The sequence below is a fragment of the Chiloscyllium punctatum genome, chromosome 34 (genome assembly GCF_047496795.1).
Source record: "Chiloscyllium punctatum isolate Juve2018m chromosome 34, sChiPun1.3, whole genome shotgun sequence".
Lineage (NCBI taxonomy): Eukaryota > Metazoa > Chordata > Chondrichthyes > Orectolobiformes > Hemiscylliidae > Chiloscyllium > Chiloscyllium punctatum.
The window spans coordinates 50,774,244-50,794,332 of record NC_092772.1 but is presented as its reverse complement, the minus strand read 5'-3'; the positions used below and the strand labels follow the sequence as shown (position 1 = coordinate 50,794,332).

The following is a 20,089-nucleotide window of genomic DNA, read 5'->3' as shown; positions in this document are numbered from 1 at the left end:
CTGTCCCCACCAGTACTGTACCCCAGTGTTATACAGTGACAGACCTGTTCCCCCCCAGTACTGTACCTCAGTGTTATACAGTGACAGACCTGTTCCCCCCCCCAGTACTGTACCCCAGTGTTAGACAGTGGCTGACCCGTCCCCACAGTGCTTAAGCCAATGTTTTGCAAATGCCACATTGAGGGAGCCATAAGAAAGACATATTTCAAAACAATATACTGGACAAGCAATCATTGTCCAATTACGGCCAGCTCAACACACTAAAAATGCAAACGCTACAGTGATCTGAAGCATGAAACTTGACTCATCACCACTCTCCCTCTATCTCTGGGATCACTGGGCAGTGATCAGGAGCAGGAAGTGTTCGCCGAGCTGGGAATTTGTCTTGCAAACGTTTCGTCCCCTGTCAAGGTGACATCCTCAGTGCTTGGGAGCCTCCTGTGAAGCGCTCCTGTACTGTTTCCTCTGGCATTTATAGTGGTTTGTCTCTGCCGCTTCCGGTTGTCAGTTTGAACTGTCCACTGTAGTGGCCGGTATATTGGGTCCAGGTCGATGTGTTTGTTGATAGAGTCTGTGGATGGCACTCATCCACAGACTCTATCAACAAACACATCGACCTGGACCCAATATACCGGCCACTACAGCGGACAGCTGGAACTGACAACCGGAAGCGGCAGAGACAGGCCACTATAAATGCCGGAGGAAACAGCACAGGAGCGCTTCACAGGAGGCTCCCAAGCACTGAGGATGTCACCTAGACAGGGGACGAAACGTTTGCAAGACAAATTCCCAGCTCGGCAAACAGAAACACAACAACGAGCACCCGAGCTACAAATCTTCTCCCAACCTTTGAAGGAGCAGGAACTTTGGCTGATTTACCCTGCGTGCGTGCACTCTCTCTCTCTCTCTCCAACGCAGGGATCACTGGGCAGTGATCAGGAGCAGGAACCCTGGCTGATTTCCCCCCCCTCTCTCTCTCTCTCCAACGCAGGGATCATTGGGCAGTGATCAGGAGCAGGAACCCTGGCTGATTTCCCCCCCCTCTCTCTCTCTCTCTCTAACCCAGGGATCACTGGGCAGTGATCAGGAGCAGGAACACTGGCTGGTTTCCCCCCTCTCTCTCTCTCTAACCCAGGGATCACTGGGCAGTGATCAGGAGCAGGAACACTGGCTGGTTTCCCCCCTCTCTCTCTCTCTAACCCAGGGATCACTGGACAGTGATCAGGAGCAGAAACCCTGGCTGATTTATTGGATGTCCTATGTTGAACGTATAACCAGCTTTAAGATGACCATGAACAAAGGAGAGTAGATGGGTGATGGAGGCAATCTGCTGGTGGATGAAGATGAAGAGGAAGAGGGAATGTGCACTCCAAGGTATGGGGGGGGGGGGGAGGCAGCTGGTGGTCTGTACCTGAGCTGGACAAAGAGCTGGCAGTGCTTGCTGACTGACTGTGCTCCACGGAGGGGCTGGTTGAGATGCTGTTACTTGTGTTTGTCCCTTCATCCAAGGTCTTCTTGAAGAAGTTGTGTTGAAGTGCATAGAAAGGGGTGATTCGTGTTTTGGGATCATAGTCCAGCATCCTCAGAATCAAGTCCTTGAACTTCAAGTACTCGGCTGGCGTGTGTCCTGGTTCACCTGCCCGTCGCCCATTGGGTCCACCCGTCTCGACGCCAATGATGTTGTGGAGTTTGCGGGAAGCGGCTGCTTTATATTCCTGTGGACAGACCAGAGGATATGTCGTTCCCTTGCTGTGTTAATCCTCCCCTGAGACAGCTTCCCCTCTGTCTCCTTTTCTTCCCAACCTCCCACTTCTCTTGTGCTCCTCTCTCAGAAGGGGTGGTATTTATATATCCATATCCATATCCATTCAGACAATTTGAGAGTCTGGATTGTCAAGTTGTGACATGTTGGTACCAGCTAACTTTGTGAAGAGATTTCAGGCTTCACAAGGTCAGACAGTCCTTCTGGATAAGTGACCTCATCCAGTCCGTGTCAGAGCGCAAGAAAGGGAAATGGAAAATTGCTCACACCAGGGTAGTATACGGCAGCTAGAGTTAATATGAAAGGCTAAGAGCTTGACTACAGATTAGAATAGTCAAGGATTAATTTTGGATGCCCCAGGAATTGCAGGTTTTCACAATTCCAAAGTGAACTGACTGGGGTCAGAAGCAGGTATCATCGAGGTCCTAGAAAGGAGTTTTTACCAGAGCAGTTACAGGAATGCATCACCTCAACAGTATAGGCTGACACATGCAGCTTTTAAATCAGGAGAATTTGGTTAGATATCTGTGGGTGAATTGATGCCGAGAAACTGTCACCTTTCCATTTTCTACATAAGATCAGCCCACAGTTCACTGGACATAAATTGGGAGAATCATTGAAGTTAACCTTGTAGTTTTGATATAGGGTGACAATTTCTCTGGATTTGAATTGAGGCAAAGTGATAGTTTTAAGGAACAAGTTGAACCTTGTTTTTTTTTGCGAGGTGCTTTCGAATTTTCCCAACTGTGTTCTACATTGAGATAGCTTGCGTTGTTTCTGTCTGTTGTGTAGTAAACCTCTGTTCTGTTGTTAAAGACACCGCAGCCTCACATGACTATGTTTCAGTGAACCTTCACCATGTTAACTAACATTTCTTTTTAATAATCGCTTGATCCAGATTTCACCCTGAAATTGGACTCAGCCAGGAGTATCAACAACTGAGACCAGATTACATTCTGCTTCTCTCTGCTCTCCAAACCTATACACTGTGCCCCCTGTGCAACTCGCTTCCCCCTCAGACCATCACTCTCCTAACCCCGACACTGCCTGGCTCTCCCCTTTCCCCACTCACATTCTAAGGCACGAGTGCATCCACAGAGAGCTGTCATGAATAGTGCCCCATGATACCCAGTACACAGCGTGTGCTGCTGCAGCTGCTTACACAGAACTCAAAGGGGCCTGGTGGAACCCAGGACATACCTTCTTCACATCCTTCACTTTTTTGACAGCCCACAGCCCGTCAGAGAGCTTCTCAAAGTACTTGCGGGCTTTGGGTGCCTGTTCCAGCATGTGACTAGGAGGAATCCCCACTACCTCCACAATCTTATTCATCTGATCCACCTAAACAGGAAAAGTAGAGGTTGGGAGTTACAACGAGTAACACACGTGGCCAGAATGAGACAACAATAGCTTACAGATCAATGCAGTAGGACAGACAAGGGGCGAGTGTTCAACACAGGACAGTAGCTCACCTCATTCGACCCACTGAAGAGAGGCTCTCCGGTGTGCATTTCCACCAGGATACAGCCCAGTGACCACATGTCAATGGCCAGGTCATACGGCATGCCAAGCAGCACTTCAGGAGAGCGATAGAAACGACTCTGGATATATTGGTAAATCTGTGACAAGAGGACAAATTCCACTAAACCAGCTGCACGGGTCATCACAGCACAGACAGAAAGACACGAGGAGCTTGTAGGCAGAAGCATATGGCCTGCCCCAGCCCACCACACACCGGACACGCGCTCTTAGCCCCTGCAGGTGCACATGCACATACACACAGTCCCCCCCCACACACACACGCAAATCTCCCCCCCCCCCACCCCACTTCCCTCAAACACACACCACAGCCCCGCCACAGTACAGGCCTCTCACACACACACACACACACAGAGCCTCCACACACAAACCGCAGCTCCCCCCCTCCCCCCCCACCCAAAAGGCTCTCTCACTCATACACACCCCTCACACACACAAACTGCACCTCCCCCAACTCCTGCTCCAGACTCTCTCTCAAACATAACACAGTCCCCCCACAGACTCTCTCTCTCTCTCTCTCTCACACACACACACAAAGCCATACTATTTTAGCGGATTTGGCACAGCATTCTGACCCTTTGCCCTAGTTGACAGGAGCTGCCAAAGTCGACGATTTTGATGGCACTGCGCTTGGGGTTGCACAGGAGGATGTTCTCAGGCTTCAGGTCACAGTGGATGATACTGAGCTCAGGGGTGGCCAGGAACAGCAGGGCTGTACACATCTGCTGGGCAAACTTGCGAGTCAGGTTCAGGGAGACCCCGCGGAAGTTGGTGTTTCTAAGCAGGTCGTACAGGTTGTAGGAGAGCAGCTCAAAGACCAAGCACAGATGGTTCCGGAACATGAAATGCCGCTTCAAGTGAACTGTGGTGGAAAGAGGGGGTGATGACAAACACAGAAAGGCAAGAGTTTACATCGAACTGACTTAGTGCCATTGATCTCTCCCGTCACACACTCAATCAGGAACCCTCACTGCTTCTGCACTCAGTCACAACCTATTACATCTCTCACTCATTCCTGTTTGCTCTAATGCCTGAAATATTAACTCAGCTTCTCTTTCTCTTCAATCTGCTGAGTATTCCCAACATTTTCTGTTGTATTTACATTAAACTGCGCTCCAATACTGAAAGGTAACAGCCTTCCAAAGTCACCTTCAGCTGGCAACAATCTTTCTGGAGGACCCTAGCCCCCCCACCAACAGATTTCACTCCAGAACTGGAGCCTGGCTATTTTTCCTTGAACGATCTTTCCTTTGGGACGTGAATGTCCCTGACAAGGCCAACAGTTATTGCTCAATGCCATGTGATGGGGAGCCCCACCTTGTTGCCAGCCTATTTCAAAGAGGAGTTCAGGGTTAGCCCAGGAACGCTCCCAGCAAGTGGCTGTCCCCTGTCTGTTCCACAGCCCAGTTTACTGGCCCTTCTTACCAATGTAATACTTCATCTCGGTGTCATGTTTGTTCATGAGCTCCAGAAGGCGCAATTCAATCTGGGCCTGGTTCAGGAAGGCCTTCTTATTCTTGATGATCTTGATGGCCACCCACTCCTGCTCATGATGATCGTAGGCCTTCACTACCTGGAGAAAGGAGGGACAGGGAGGCAAGCAGGCAGAGAACAGACAGCGAGAGGGGGACGAGAGAGGTAGTGTGAGTGAGGGACAGCAAGGAAGAACGATACAGAGAGAGCACACACACACACGAGAGAGAGAGAGAGAGAGAGAGATAGAGACAGATATGGACAGAGCACAAGAGAGATAGCATGAAAGAAAGAGTGCAAGAGAAAGATATAGAGGGCGAACATGTGAGGAAGAGGGAGATAGACAGAGTGCGAGAGAATGAGTGATCAACAGGCCAGATGCCACAAAGTCATTTACAAAAACAGACACCAAAGCAGTGAGTCCTGAGGGAATAATGCTCGGCATTAGGATTTTTAAGGTGGGGGGTGAGGGGCTCCGCACTAGGACTGTTGAGGTGGGGGTGAAGGTCTCTGCACTAGGTCAGCAAGGCCATGGTGAAATCTGTCAGCAAAATCAAGGACTCTTCTAGGAAGGTGATCAGGGCGTTGCTGGAGATTTAGAGGTGGGGGGAGAAGAGGGATGGTGGTGGAAAGAGCTCTTCCAGAAGTACACGGGAAGAGGAGAGTTCGGAGGCAGAGGAAATAACTGGCCCAGGTGGGAAGGACACAACATGCTGTCTCGAGCTCAGCTCCGGTTTAAAACAGATAGGGGGTCATATTGCGGGGAAAACCAAAGAGACAGGTGAAGGCAAACAGAGAGCCTTCTCCAGCATATCACAAAGATGACTTGACACTTGTCCTATGTTCACTTTAAGCGACTGGTCTGTTACCAGGAGCAGGATCCTGCATGCTCCCCATCTCTAACTGGGAGTATACAATGTTGGAGCTTTAATGGGCCTCAGTCCTATATTTCAGGGTGCTTTCTAACTCTGCTGAAACTACACCCTGCCTTGTCCATTACCTGCCCAAATGAGCCCTTCCCAATCAGGGAGTCAATCTCATATCGCTCCATCCACTTCTCCCCATTCTTCACAATGTAATCATAGTTATCATCATCGTAGCCGTCATTGTAAATCTTCCTCTCCTTCTTGTTGCTGGAGTCGTCTGGGGGAACGTGTTGGGCACGACGCTTTTTCTTGGCATAGTACACCTGCAGAATTCCAGAGACTGAGTCAGAGAAGGTGAAGACGAGGGAGGGAGCTACATCAATCACATTGCACCTTACAGAAACACCGATTAACTCACAGCTACATTTCCCCCATCCCAACATCTGCAAACAACACAAAGAAAAAACCGATAGCAGGGCAAGCACCGAGAGGGACACAGTTTACTCAGATATTCATGGCTTCAGTCACTGGGCAAAAAGGTGGCAAATGGAGAATAACGTGAGAAATAGTGCAGTTGTTCATTTTCAAAAGGGAGAACAAAAGAATGGAGTAATATTTAAACGCAGAAAGCTGCGACACAAAGGAACTCGGGTGGACTTGTGGACAAAACACAGAACGCTGGCACACAGAGGCAGAAGGGAATCAGGAAAGCTAATGGTTTGTTGGCCCTTATTCCAAGGGGGTTAAAGTATAACAGTAGGGAAATCTCACTGCAACTGGACACGGTGCTATAATACTGACAGCTGTTCCAGTGTCCTTGTTTAAGGAAAGATGTCATTTCATTGGAGGCAGTTTCAGAGAAAGTTCACGAGGATGATCCCTGGGAATGGGGAGGGATTGGCTGATGAGCAAAGGCTAAATAAGTTGAAGTTTACAAGAAGAAATAATCTCGTAACAAAGAACCTTACAGCACAAGAACAGGCCTTTCAGCCCCTCCAAGCCTGCACCGATCCAGATCCTCTATCGAAACCTGTCAGCTATTTTCTAAGGATCTGTATCCCTTTGCTCCCTGCCCATCCATGTATCTGTCTAGGTACATCGTAAATGATGCTATCGTTCCCACCCCAACCACCTCCGCTGGCAATGAGTTCCAGGCACCTACCACCCTCTGCATAAAGAATTTTCCATGCATAGCTCCCTTAAACCTTTCCCCTCTCACTTTGAACTCATGACCCCTTGTAATTGAGTCCCCCACTCTGGGAAAAAGTTTCTTGTTAGCCACCCTGTCTACATTTCTCGTGATTTTGTAGACCTCAATCAGGTCCCCCCACCTCAACCGCTTTCTTTCTCATGAAAATAATCCTAACCTACTCAACCTCTCCTCATAGCTAGCCCCCTCTATACCAGGCAACATCCTGGTGAACCTCCTCTGCACCCTCTCCAAAGCATCCACATCCTTTTGGTAATGTGGCGACCAGAACTATACGCAATATTCCAAATGTGGCCAAACCAAAGTCTTACACAACTGTAACATGACCTGCCAACCCTTGTACTCAATACCCTGTCCAATGAAGGAAAGCATGCCCTATGCCTTCTAGACCACTTTACTGACCTGCGTTGCCACCTTCAGGGAACAACAGATCTGAACACCCAGATCTCTCTGCACATCAGTTTTCCCCAGGACTTTTCCATTTACTGTATAGTTCGCTCTTGAATTGGATCTTTCAAAACCCATCACCTCGCATTTGTCTGAACTCCATCTGCCATTTCTCTGTCCAACTCTCCAATCTATCTATATTCTGCTGTATTCTCTAACAGTTCCCTTCACTACCTGCTACTCCATTAATCTTAGTGCCATCTGCAAACTTGCTAACGAGGCAACCTACACCTTTCTCCAAATCATTGATGTATATCAGATTCTTAAGAGGTTTGGCAGGGTCAATGTTGAGAGGACGTTTCACCTCACGGGAGAGTCTAGAACCAGTCTCAGAAATGAAGAAGCACCAATTTAAGACCGAGATCAGGAGAAATTTCTTCTTGACAGTATTTGGAACTCTTTGGCACAGAGTGTGCGCGGAGAGTCCTTGTGTATATTCAAAGCTGAGAGAGTAGGGGACTCTTGATCAGTTGGGGAATCAAGGGTCATGGGGAAAGGGCAGGAATGTGGATATGAGGCATGTTAGGCCAGCCATGACCCTATTGAATAGTGGAGCCGGCTCAAAGGGTCAAACAGCCTGGTCCTGTTCCTTATGGTCTCATGGTCTTCATCCCAAACTACAATCGCACCTTTATTTAACTGCCAACACAATGAGAGGAGCTGAAGGGCCAAGTGCTCACCTCATTAATGTGCTTGTACGTCTTTATCAAATCCACCGAGAGTTTTCTCAGAGGCGCCGTCCCAGGGTCACGAAAACTAACTGGAATCCTCCTTTGTAAGATCGTCATGTCCGATAGCATCTGCAAAGACAGACAGCAGAGTTACGGAAATCCGGGGACTAGAAGGTTTTGGTTCCAACCTGCTGACACACTTGAAACAGGTTGGGGTTTTAGATTAGATTAGATCAGATTCCCCACAGTATGGAAACAGGCCCTTCGGCCCAACAAGTTCACACTGACCCTCCGAAGAGCAACCCACCCAGACCCATTCCCCTACATTTACCTCTTCACCTAACACTATGGGCAATTTAGCATGGCCAATTCCCCTAACCTGCACATTTTTGGACTGTGGGAGGAAACCAGAGCACCCGGACGAAGCCCACGCAGACACAGGGAGAACGTGCAAACTCCACACAGTCAGTCGCCTGAGGCGGGAATTGAACCCGGGTCTCTGGCGCTGTGAGGCAGCAGTGCTAACCACTGTGCCACCCACTTTTCTTTTGAACTACTTCTTTTGAAGGGAAAACTTACTTGGCAACAAGAAAAAAGCACATGGACGAAAGGAAATTCATTGAGTAGAGGTCAGGGCAGAGAGAGGGATCAGGGCAACAGGGCCCACAAATGAAAGGCTTCCCTGGGTTGGAATAGGGAAAGGCCAGTCAGTACTGCGGTTCCAAACCAGAATCCAGTAACTGCTGCTGGGAAAGATGTCAACATTGGTGCAGCTCTGGGACTCAACTAGCAAGCTGGCATTAACTGTCCCGCAAACAGTTTGACATTGTTTGATGAAGAGGGACAGGAAGGCAGCACATGCTTGCAAGGCAGTGTCTGTATTCCCAAGGTGAGCACAGAGAGACAGAGAGAGCGCACGTGTATGTGCGTGAGAGAACGAGAGGGAGGCAGACAATCAGAGCATATCTGAACTTAGGCAGGAACCATTCTCTGATCATGTATTTGGAACGTACCCGCTCACTGTGGTTGCCTCTCTGGTGGTCAGAGTTGGGTGCCCGGCCAGCGGTCACTCCCCAGTGATGTCCCTGCCGGACCTGCTGCAGTTCACACATGGGCTGCACGTTGCCAAGAGGCAGGTGGCCATGTTGGTTTGACATGCTGGGTTCAGCGGGGGTGAAGCCAAATGAGGCAGGCAAGCAGTGTTTGGAGGGGGGCTTGCATCCTGAGCTGGTCCCACCTGCAAACAAAACAAAGGAAAGCCGGTCATTCAGACATACGTCCACGTGGAATAATAGAGGAGCTGCATTCCTCTGATGCCTCTTCCCCCTCGGGATGTCATGATGCTTCACAGCAAATGAATGAACTCATTACAGAAAATTCTCTGTAGTAATGAAGGAAATGGTACAGACAAAGCAGATAGAGCAAGTGGCCAGGACAACCCAGGAGAGCAAATTGAGCTTCTGATTAATGTTTTAATTGAAATGACTGACAGTGTGGCGCTCCCTCAGCATTGACCCTCCGACAGTGCCCACTCCCTCAGCATTGACGCTCCGACAATGCCCACTTCCTCAGCACTGACCCTCCGACAGTGCCCACTCCCTCAGCACTGACCCTCCGACAGTGCCCACTCCCTCAGCACTGACCCTCCGACAGTGCCCACTCCCTCAGCACTGACCCTCCGATAGGGCAGCACTCTTTTGGCACTGTACCAGGATGTGACACTCCGAATTTGGACTCGGATGTTTGCAGTGAGACATGAACTCCCTGTAACCTACCAATAAGGGAGCATGTATGACTCTCTGAGCCCCTATTGACACAGACATCCTGACATTTCCACTCCTGAAGCTCTCATGAAAATGTTTACACCGCTGATGATCAATACAGTGACCAAACCCGCCAGATACACTTCCAACAACCGAGGGAACAGATTCTGCAACTAAATTAACTGGGCAGCAATTAACAGCAAGATCCTTATACAATCGAAAAGATCTGACAGGGTTCGGGATGCTGCGGGGGCTGCAGGCACTCTGACAGCACACAAGTTGGAATTAGAGCACGTGACAGCAAGGAGGACCTCAAGCAACTGCGTTTTCCCATTAAAATCGACACAGCAACAGTGATTACAGAGCAACTCGCGATCAGCAGTGACCTGCGATCCCCATCGACGGCGATTACAGAGCGACCTGCGATCCCCATCGACGGCGATTACAGAGCGACCTGCGATCCCCATCGACGGCGATTACAGAGCGACCTGCGATCCCCATCGACGGCGATTACAAAGCGACCTGCGATCCCCATTGACACAGCGACAGCGATTACAGAGCGACCTGCGATCCCCATCGACGGCGATTACAGAGCGACCTGCGATCCCCATTGACACAGCGACAGCGATTACAGAGCGACCTGCGATCCCCATCGACGGCGATTACAGAGCGACCTGCGATCCCCATTGACACAGCGACAGCGATTACAGAGCGACCTGCGATCCCCATCGACGGCGATTACAGAGCGACCTGTGATCCCCATTGACACAGCGACAGCGATTACAGAGCGACCTGCGATCCCCATTGACACAGCGACAGCGATTACAGAGCGACCTGCGATCCCCATCGACGGCGATTACAGAGCGACCTGTGATCCCCATCGACGGCGATTACAGAGCGACCTGTGATCCCCATCGACGGTGATTACAGAGCGACCTGTGATCCCCATCGACGGTGATTACAGAGCGACCTGTGATCCCCATCGACGGTGATTACAGAGCGACCTGTGATCCCCATGGACGGTGATTACAGAGCGACCTGTGATCCCCATTGACGGTGATTACAGAGCGACCTGTGATCCCCATTGACGGTGATTACAGAGCGACCTGTGATCCCCATTGACGGTGATTACAGAGCGACCTGTGATCCCCATTGACGGTGATTACAGAGCGACCTGTGATCCCCATTGACGGTGATTACAGAGCGACCTGTGATCCCCATTGACGGCGATTACAGAGCGACCTGTGATCCCCATCGACGGCGATTACAGAGCGATCTGTGATCCCCATCGACGGCGATTACAGAGCGACCTGTGATCCCCATCGACGGCGATTACAGAGCGACCTGCGATCCCCATCGACGGAGATTACAGAGCAATCTGCGATCCCCATTGACACAGCGACAGCGATTACAGAGCAACCTGCGATCCCCATTGACGGCGATTACAGAGCGACCTGCGATCCCCATCGACAGTGATTACACAGCAACCTGCGATCCTCATTGACACAGCGACAGCGATTACAGAGCAACCTGCGATCCCCATTGACATAGCGACAGCGATTACAGAGCAACCTGCGATCCCCATTGACGGCGATTACAGAGCGACCTGCGATCCCCATCGACAGCGATTACACAGCAACCTGCGATCCTCATTGACACAGCGACAGCGATTACAGAGCAACCTGCGATCCCCATTGACACAGCGACAGCGATTACAGAGCAACCTGCGATCCCCATCGACACAGCGACAGCGATTACAGAGCAACCTGCGATCCCCATTGACACAGCGACAGCGATTACAGAGCAACCTGCAATCCCCATCGACGGCGATTACAGAACAACCTGCGATCCCCATCGAACAGGGACAGCAATTACAGAACAACCTGCGATCCCTATCAACGCAGCGATGGCGATTACAAAGCAACCTGCGATCCCCATCGACGGCAACTACAGAGCAACCTGCGAGCCCCATCAACGACGATTACAGAGCAACCTGCGATCCCCATCGAACAGGGACAGCAATTACAGAACAACCTGCGATCCCCATCGACGGCGATTACAGAACAACCTGCGATCCCCATTGACGGCAATTACAGAACAACCTGCGATCCCCATCGACGGCGATTACAGAGCAACCTGCGATCAGCAGCGAATCAACAAATTTCCTCATTCTGAGGAAGAGTCACCGGACCTGAAACATTAACTCTGATTTCTCTTCACAGATGCTGCCAGACCTGCTGAGCTTTTTCAACAAGTTCTGTTTTTGTTTCTGATTCACAGCATCTGCAGTTCTTTTGGTTAAGATTCTTAGGGACTTGACAGGGTAGACGTGGAGAAGTTGTTTCCCCTCGTGGAAGAGTCTAGGACCAGAATAAAGAACCTTTTCAGAATACAGAATCACCTATTTAAGACAGAAATGCGGAAGAATATTTTTTCTCTCAGAGGGTAGCGAATCTGTGCAATTCTTTACTGCAAACAGCTGAAGAGCATCATTAAGTATATATATACACACAAGGCTGAGTCAGACAGAATTTTAATCAGTAAGGGAATGAAGGATTATGGGGAAAAGGCAGGAGAGTGAAGTTGATGAGCATCAGATTAGTCACAATCTTATTGAATGGCAACACAAGCTCAATTGGCCAAATGAGATACCTTTGCGCCTTCAACCTTATGGAGATGGAGGTGGGTGGGGCAGGCTGAGAGTCGTGAAGGAATCAGAACATAGCTACAATTGGCTGAATGGACCTCCTGTGCTACATTGTTCCATGATCTTGAGCCTACAATAGTTTCATGGTACACAATGGTACCATTTCCAGCCCTTCCCAGCAAGCACACACCAACAGTGAGCAGGCATGTTCAAAGGTAACCTTCAAAATCAGATCCACACCTTGGTGGTGAAGCACAGATACACAGTTGAGCTTAATGGGCCATGTTTGTAGTGAGACACCAATGGAGTAAACACATTCTGAACCATTGGTGAAGGTGTCCCATCAGAAACATCAGTGAGCCCCATGTTCCTCTGAACTCTTCCCCTGGCAGATGAATGGTTTTCTTTCAGTGATCCTAACATTGGTCAGTCTGGTTTCTAGTAGGGAAGAGATGTCACATGTCCAGCCAACGGAATTTCATGTCAATGAGAGCGGTCTCACACACATTAGCAACCAGCAGTCGATCAGTCTGGAACGTGTGCTCCTGACATCCCATGCTACCTTTTATTTTGCTGGATGTTCGGTTTGATTGGGTCCTCTCCAGGAAGCCAGTGAAATATCTGGACCAGCTTACCCAGCTTGAGGTGGACGATGACTGACCAGCGGGGCGTGATTGTTTCTCCTACCATAAGCAGCACAAAGCATCCATTTTGGATGTGGGTTTGCTCGCGGAGCTGAAAAGGTTCACTTCCATGCATTTCGTTACCTTACTAGGTAACATCTTCAGTGGGCCTCATGCGAAGCAATGCTGAAAAATTCCTGCTTTCTATTTATATGTTCAGGTTTAGAGTCACAGAGTCATAAAGGTGTACAGCACGGAAACAGACCCTTCGGCCCAACCCGTCCATGCCGACCAGATATCCCAACCCAATCCAGTCCCACCTGCCAGCACCCAGCCCATATCCCTCCAAACCCTTCTTATTCATATACCCATCCAAATGCCTCTTAAATATTGCAACTGTACCAGCCTCCAGCACATCCTCTGGCAGCTCATTTCATACACGTATCATCCTCTGGGTGAAAAAGTTGCCCCTTAGGTCTCTTTTATATCTTTCCCCTCTCACCCTAAACCTATGCCCCTCTAGTTCTGGACTCCCCCACCCCAGGGAAAAGACTTTGTCTAATTACCCTATCCATGTCCCTCATGATTTTATAAACCTCTAAGGTCACCCCTCAGCCTCCGACGCTTCAGGGAAAACAGCCCCAGCCTGTTCAGCCTCTCCCTGTAGCTCAAATCCTCCAACCCTGGCAACATCCTTGTCAATCTTTTCTGAACCTTTTCAAGTTTCACAACATCTTTCCGATAGGAAGGAGACCAGAATTGCACGCAATATTCCAACAGTGGCCTAACCAATGTCCTGTACAGCCGCAACATGACCTCCCAACTCCTGTACTCAATACTCTGACCAATAAAGGAAAGCATACCAAAAGCCTTCTTCACTATCCTATCTACCTGCGACTCCACTCTCAAGGAGCTATGAACCTGCAGTTTCCTTGGGTTGGTGATGTCATTTCCTGTGGTGAACTTCCTGTTCCTTTTCTAGGAGTGGTAGATGGGGTCTAACTCTATGTATTTGTTCGTAGAGTTCAGGTTGGAATGCCATGCTTCTAGGAATTCTAGCAGACAAAGCAGGTCCAGAAACCCTAGCCACTCTCCCCAACATCAAAGACATCTTGGAAATGACTGTCAGACTATTCAGACCCCTTGGCTTCATGGTAGCCCACAAACTCACCAACACACTAAAACAGCAGCTAATGAAGTTGAAAGACCCTATACAGACAATGAGCAAAACTAACGTCATTTACAAAATACCATGCAAGGACTGTAACAAACACTACATTGGACAAACAGGCAGAAAACTAGCCACCAGGATACATGAACATCAACTAGCCACAAAAAGACATGACCCTCTCTCACTAGTATCCTCACATATCGATAAGGAAGGACACCACTTCGACTGGGACAACACATCCATCCTAGGACAAGCCAAACAGAAGCCAAACAGAGACATGCACAAGAATTCCTAGAAGCATGGTATTCCAACCAGAACTCTACCAACAAACACATCAAGTTAGACCCCATCTACCACCCCACCCCCCCCCCACTGAGAAAAGGAACCGGAAGTGACATCACCACATGAAATAACGTCACCACAGGAAATGACATCACCAACCCAAACATATAAATAGAAAGCAGGAATTTTTCAGCATTGCTTCACATGAGGCCCACTGAAGATGTTACCTAGTAAGGTAACAAAATGTCTGGAAATGAACCTCCAAGCTCAGCGAGCAAACCTACATCCAAAACCTCAACCTGAGCTACAAATCTTCTCAAAACACACATCCATTCTCACCCTCACCTGAGCTGTAAGTGCCATCTCCCGTGTTGCGTTAATGCTCTGTGAAAATCTGAATAAACCTTAGAGATGCTGGGCTGCCCAGACTTATGGAGCCCTCTCTTAAACTGCCTGGTCAAGTCCAAGGCATTCTACCTTTAGCACCAGCTTGGTTGCAAGAGTTGCATTAAGATCCACCTTCCACACCATGAATTAGTTACAACCTCAGTTAGATTAGTGCAAAAAGCAAGTCGTAATCACCATTTATACCATCAGGAAATATCTGTCCACCTGGAGTTCATAATAAGCAGCACACCATTTCAAAGACGTGAGGATTGCACACAAGCTGATGTGGAGATTTGGACCAATCAAACTACTGCACCCCTTTCCCAGATCACCACGTCTGCCCAGTCTGCTTTCTCCTAGTGTGAGAGGGGTAGTACTGCCTGGCATTTGTTAACAAGAATCTTAAAACGCTCCCCCATCCACCTGCCCACTGAGCAGCAAGTCCACAGGGATGTCACCTTCCTTATGTGGTGCTGGAGAGTGAAAGGACAGCATCTGTAGGGGCAGAAGGGAATGAGCAGTGGAGCAAAGATGATGGAAGATGAAGGAATGCTCCATGACAGTAGAGGACAGAGCAGTGATGTGTTTGTTAGAAGGTGGAGGAACTCGCAATAACATGGCAAACTCAGGAGACAGTGCAGTCAAAGGTCAGGGCCAGGGACTCTCTAAACCAAAGGGAATATTCTGTGTCTAACTAGTTTTAGAGATCTTGGGCTGAAAGGCAGCCATAGACCTGAGAGACATGGAACAAGGGCACGAGGGAGACAGAGTGGGGCAGGACAGAGACGGGTCGGCTGGATGTGGGGAGGGCAAGACAGGGGTTGCAGGGAGTGACAGAGGTGGACAGACAATGATGGCAGGATTGCAGGGAACAAGGATACGGGGGACAGGAAGCGAGGACGCAATGGACAGACATGGAACAAGGACATGGTGGGGGGCAGGGAGTGATGATACATGGAGGGGGGCAGGAAGCAAGGACACATGAGAATGAGGACACTGCAGCAAGGACATGAAAAAAGCAAAGCAGACGACATGGGTTTAAAAGCAGGAAGACAGACATATTCAGAGTTTGGGTGGGAAAGATCAGAATTAGGAATTCAAAAGGTGACAGGCATATGCAGGTGTGAAAAAACTTGGTGGATGCACGAAAGTGAAAGATGGACACAATCCAATGGCAGTCAGAGCCAGGTAAATAAACACACATGGAGTGTGGCCAAGAAAGAGTGCAGAATTCTGAGTCAGGGGCAAGAGGCAGGCAGAGACGGACAGAAAGAAACAAGAGTGATGGGAGTGGAACACAGACACTTTGAGGGATGGATGGAGAGGGAAGAGTCACATTCAAAAGCAAACCAACACTAATTTATATCCTGCACTTAGAGCACTAACAGACATCACATAACGTGGCAAAACAGTTAGAATTTACAGTTATCAGCTGCAGACTATTTCTGGACAAACCAAACATCATAACCAGTCATCCTTGTGTATGTGTCATCCACACACCACCAATTTCCACAGCCCCATTGCTCAGAAACCCCTCCATTAGCAAGTGGCATTGAAGATATTTTATAACATAGAGATGTTTACAGAAAGCGGCGTCCTTTCAGTTTCCAGTTTGGACACCAATGCCCAGTGACTCGAACAGGTTAACAGAGTCCCCATCTCAGCATATTGAACCCGGGAACAGGCAGAGTTCAGCTGTGAGGGAGTGTGCCTAAAGCAGCCATCCAGCTGGTTCAGTGCAGCAGACACACTCCAGGACGCCAGGTTTCCTACAACCAAAGGAGAGCCTTTAAAGAATATACTCGTTATTCATAATTACAAAACTCCTAAAGCCCAACTCTGAATCCCTTCTGATTTATACTAGTGTAGAACAGCCAACCACCCTGCCTTGCCTTTCCCAAATGTACATTCATTGAATGGGGCCCTTACCACTCAGTCTGTGGACTCTGGGGTCTGTAGGCAGGTTCCAAAAGCAAATTGCTAAGACTTGCCTCCTCCCAAACTCTGGTCACTAACCTCCACACCCCAGCAAAAGCAAGATCAGGAGCAGGAGGTTTAGTGGGGGGGGGGGGATTTGAGAAAGTACTCTGGAAGATTTGAGGAAACATTTCTTCATTCATCAGACGGTATCTGAAACACAGCCTGAAAGAGCAGTAGAGGCAGGAACCACCACATTTAAGAAATATTTTGAGTCAAAATCCTGGAATTCCCTCCCTCAGGAACATTGCTGGGTCTACCCTACAGCACGTGGAATGCAGTGGTTCAAGCAGGCAGCTCACCCCCACCTTCTCAAGGGGAGCAACTAGGGACGGGCAATAAATATCGGCCGGCCAGCAACACCCACATCCCACAAACAAATTTCATAAAAAATTGGAAAAAGATAATCACTTGAAATGGCACAGCGTTCAAGGCTGCTGGCCAAGCACTGGAAAACAAGACTAAAGTGGATAGATATTTGCTTGATGACCAGCCTGGACATGATGTGCCAAAGGCTTCTTTCTGTGCTGTAAGACTCAAGATTCTCGAGAGTCTCACACAGCACAGACAAGTAAATGCTGCAACCTGCCCAATATGTGTGGCCTCATGATTTATCTGAAAATGCACATTCACAGTTCAAGTTGTTCTCTGGTTCTCCCCGTACCGTACCCAACGCCTACAAGCACTAAGATTTAATCTGAATAGTCTGCAACTGTCAGACAGCAACAATGTGCTCTTCCAACTAACCCTTACTCCTGCAGATTCCCCTCTGCTCCTCATCCAAACTCAGATTGTGTGCTCCTTTGACAACTCCGCCCCCCCCCACCCCACCACCACCCAACAAAGTAGTAGAGCAGAAGGAAAGGTCAACTTATTTACGTTTCTATTGGTTAGAACAGAACAGTATTTCCTGACCCACTAGTTGAAGACAGGAGTAAGCAGAAGAGGATTAGAAGGACACAACTGGAAAAAGTGAAGAAACGGAGTGGGGAGTAAGAGACAAGAGGAAGGGTAGGCTAGGCAGAGTGTGCGCAAAAGACAAACACAAGAACATGAAAAGAGAGAGAACACCCGAGAACCAAGGACGATGGAGCTCGAGTAGCCAGTTAACCCTTCAAGCCTATTCCGCTACTCAACAAAAACAACAAAGACGTGAAACAAAGCTGAGAAACTGCACAAAGGAAAAAGTGGAAACATCCGACTCCTTCTCCTGAAAGGGTAACCCAGACAAAAGAGGAAGAAACTGACTCTCAGCATCAATCCTGAGAATTCTGCATGTTTCAACAAGGAACGGTTTTCCGGCAGGAACACAAAGTAAAGAAGTGCCTCCACGCTGCAGAGAGGGTACCAGGAAGGTGTGATGTACAGGAAAGATCTGATCAGGATATGTGAGTCAAAATGCAGTGTATCTGGCTGCATTCCAGTACAGCACAGCACCAACAGTGGACACAACAGCTACACTGTATTAGCTGACTAATCAGCTAATGAACACATCCACCCAAACAGGAAGTGAGGGCCTTATCAGTGTTAATACTGAGACTGTCTGCTGCTTAATGGAAAGCCCATTAACACTGGCACACTGATGGCTTTAAAGAGGTCTTGAGGTGGCTGGTTCAGGGCAGTATTCTTTCCACAAATACGGATCTACATTGATGCAGCAGCTTTGTCAGCACAAGGTGCTGCATTTCTAAATTAAACCTGACCCTAGCCACACATGAATGTATTCAGTCAGAGGTCCAAAAGCCTCATCAAAGAGGCCAATTTTAAGAACGATGATGAGAGAGGAGAGAGGTTTAAGGGAGCTTAAAGTCAAGAGATTTCAAAACGCAGCAGCCAATGGCAGAGTGAAAGAAATCAGGATGGGCATACTCAAGTGACTAGAATTGGAAGACAGCGGAGATCCCAGAGGAAGTTACAGAGATAGGAAGGGCGTACAGGCTGGAGGAAGATACAAAGATTGGAAGTGGGGCAGGGGGAATTATGTACAGACTGGAGGAAAATACAGATGTAGGGATAGATATAGGGACTGGAGGAGGTGACAGAGATAGTGAAGGCGATGGAGATGGAAATAGATAACTCAGTAATGGCATTAATTCACAACAGGAAAATCATTGCAGGGTGAATGCAACATCAAGACTGCAAACAAACTAACTTAATCGCAGCCTTGGAGAAGTCTGGAGTCGATAGCCTGGGAAGAAAGATTGTGCTGGGGACCAAAAGCAGTTTTCCTAATATTTAACTGGAAGACATTCTATACACTGAATGTGGGAGAAACCGTTTGCTAATGTAGTATGAGTAGAGCAGGGAGTCGAGTGAGCTAGTCCTGAGGTACAGCTACGTCAGAGTACATGAGAAAACTAGCACTGTTTTCAGACAATGGACCGGATGATGTAGGCGAGATATATGAGGGGGCCAAGGATACAGTCGCAATCATTAATTCTTACTGTAAAACTGAAGACTGCCTGCACTCTGCCATCACAACAGCATCATGTATAAAGGCTTCCTGTGACACTGGGCACCTCAGACCACACTTCATTTACAGAGGTAGCACTCCTTGATAACAAAAGAAAAGGAACTGGATGCACAGTGCGCTCACCCCATTTGTCAGAATAGCACTCACTGGAGATATCCAGGCCTGTGATGGGCCCTTCACACTATACCCCCATAGGAGCTGCCAAAACTAACATTTACAGGTGAAGTGGACACCTTAGTACCATGAAGTGATCGAAAACACACATCATAATCTTCTCACTCAGATCACACCTTCATACTTAGCCAGTAGCTGTCTCTACAGGGCTACACTCTCAGACATGTCTATCATAGACCCCATAGAAGACCAGCAGTGGAATGGCCTGGGGCAGAGCTTCCTGGCAGGAACAACTCTGTTGGCGCTCCAACTACGTTCTGTTCACCTCTCAAATTTTGGAAAGATAATTCCAGGAAATGACCTCTCAGGGAAACAACCATCCAAAGTTACAGCAAGATTGACAACATCACTAAGAATCACAGCTACTGTGAGGCACTATCCATTGCCCAGTACCTGAACAACCAGCAACTCTGGCTGATCTCCCTCTTCCCCCCCTTCTCTCTCTCTCTCTCTAACCCAGGGAGCACTGGGCAGTGGTCAGGAGTAGGAACCCTGGCTGATTTCCCCCCCGCCTCTCTCTCTCTAACCCAGGGATCACTGGAGCAGGATCCCTGACTGATTCCCTCCCCCCCCCCCACCTCTCTCTCTCTCTCTCTCTCTCTCTAATCCAGGGATCGCTGGACA

The 20,089-nt window shown here is 48.7% G+C and overlaps 1 protein-coding gene across 5 annotated transcripts in view; it reads right to left on the bottom strand.

Annotated features, from left to right (window-relative positions):
• dyrk1b (dual-specificity tyrosine-(Y)-phosphorylation regulated kinase 1B) overlaps positions 1 to 20,089 on the bottom strand; it is a 95,145-nt gene that overhangs the window by 18,830 nt on the left and 56,226 nt on the right. For 4 of the 5 annotated variants that reach the window (XM_072553498.1, XM_072553497.1, XM_072553496.1 and 1 more), the window contains exons 2-9: positions 8,982 to 9,205; positions 7,978 to 8,097; positions 5,775 to 5,963; positions 4,727 to 4,874; positions 3,877 to 4,163; positions 3,235 to 3,381; positions 2,963 to 3,103; positions 1,412 to 1,715 (exon numbers count right to left, since the gene is read on the bottom strand). In XM_072553498.1, coding sequence (XP_072409599.1) covers positions 1,412 to 1,715; positions 2,963 to 3,103; positions 3,235 to 3,381; positions 3,877 to 4,163; positions 4,727 to 4,874; positions 5,775 to 5,963; positions 7,978 to 8,097; positions 8,982 to 9,125 — 1,480 coding nt within the window. In that variant the 5' untranslated portion in view covers positions 9,126 to 9,205. The remainder of the gene's footprint in view (positions 1 to 1,411; positions 1,716 to 2,962; positions 3,104 to 3,234; positions 3,382 to 3,876; positions 4,164 to 4,726; positions 4,875 to 5,774; positions 5,964 to 7,977; positions 8,098 to 8,981; positions 9,206 to 20,089) is intronic. The other variant, XM_072553500.1, reaches the window with a different exon arrangement.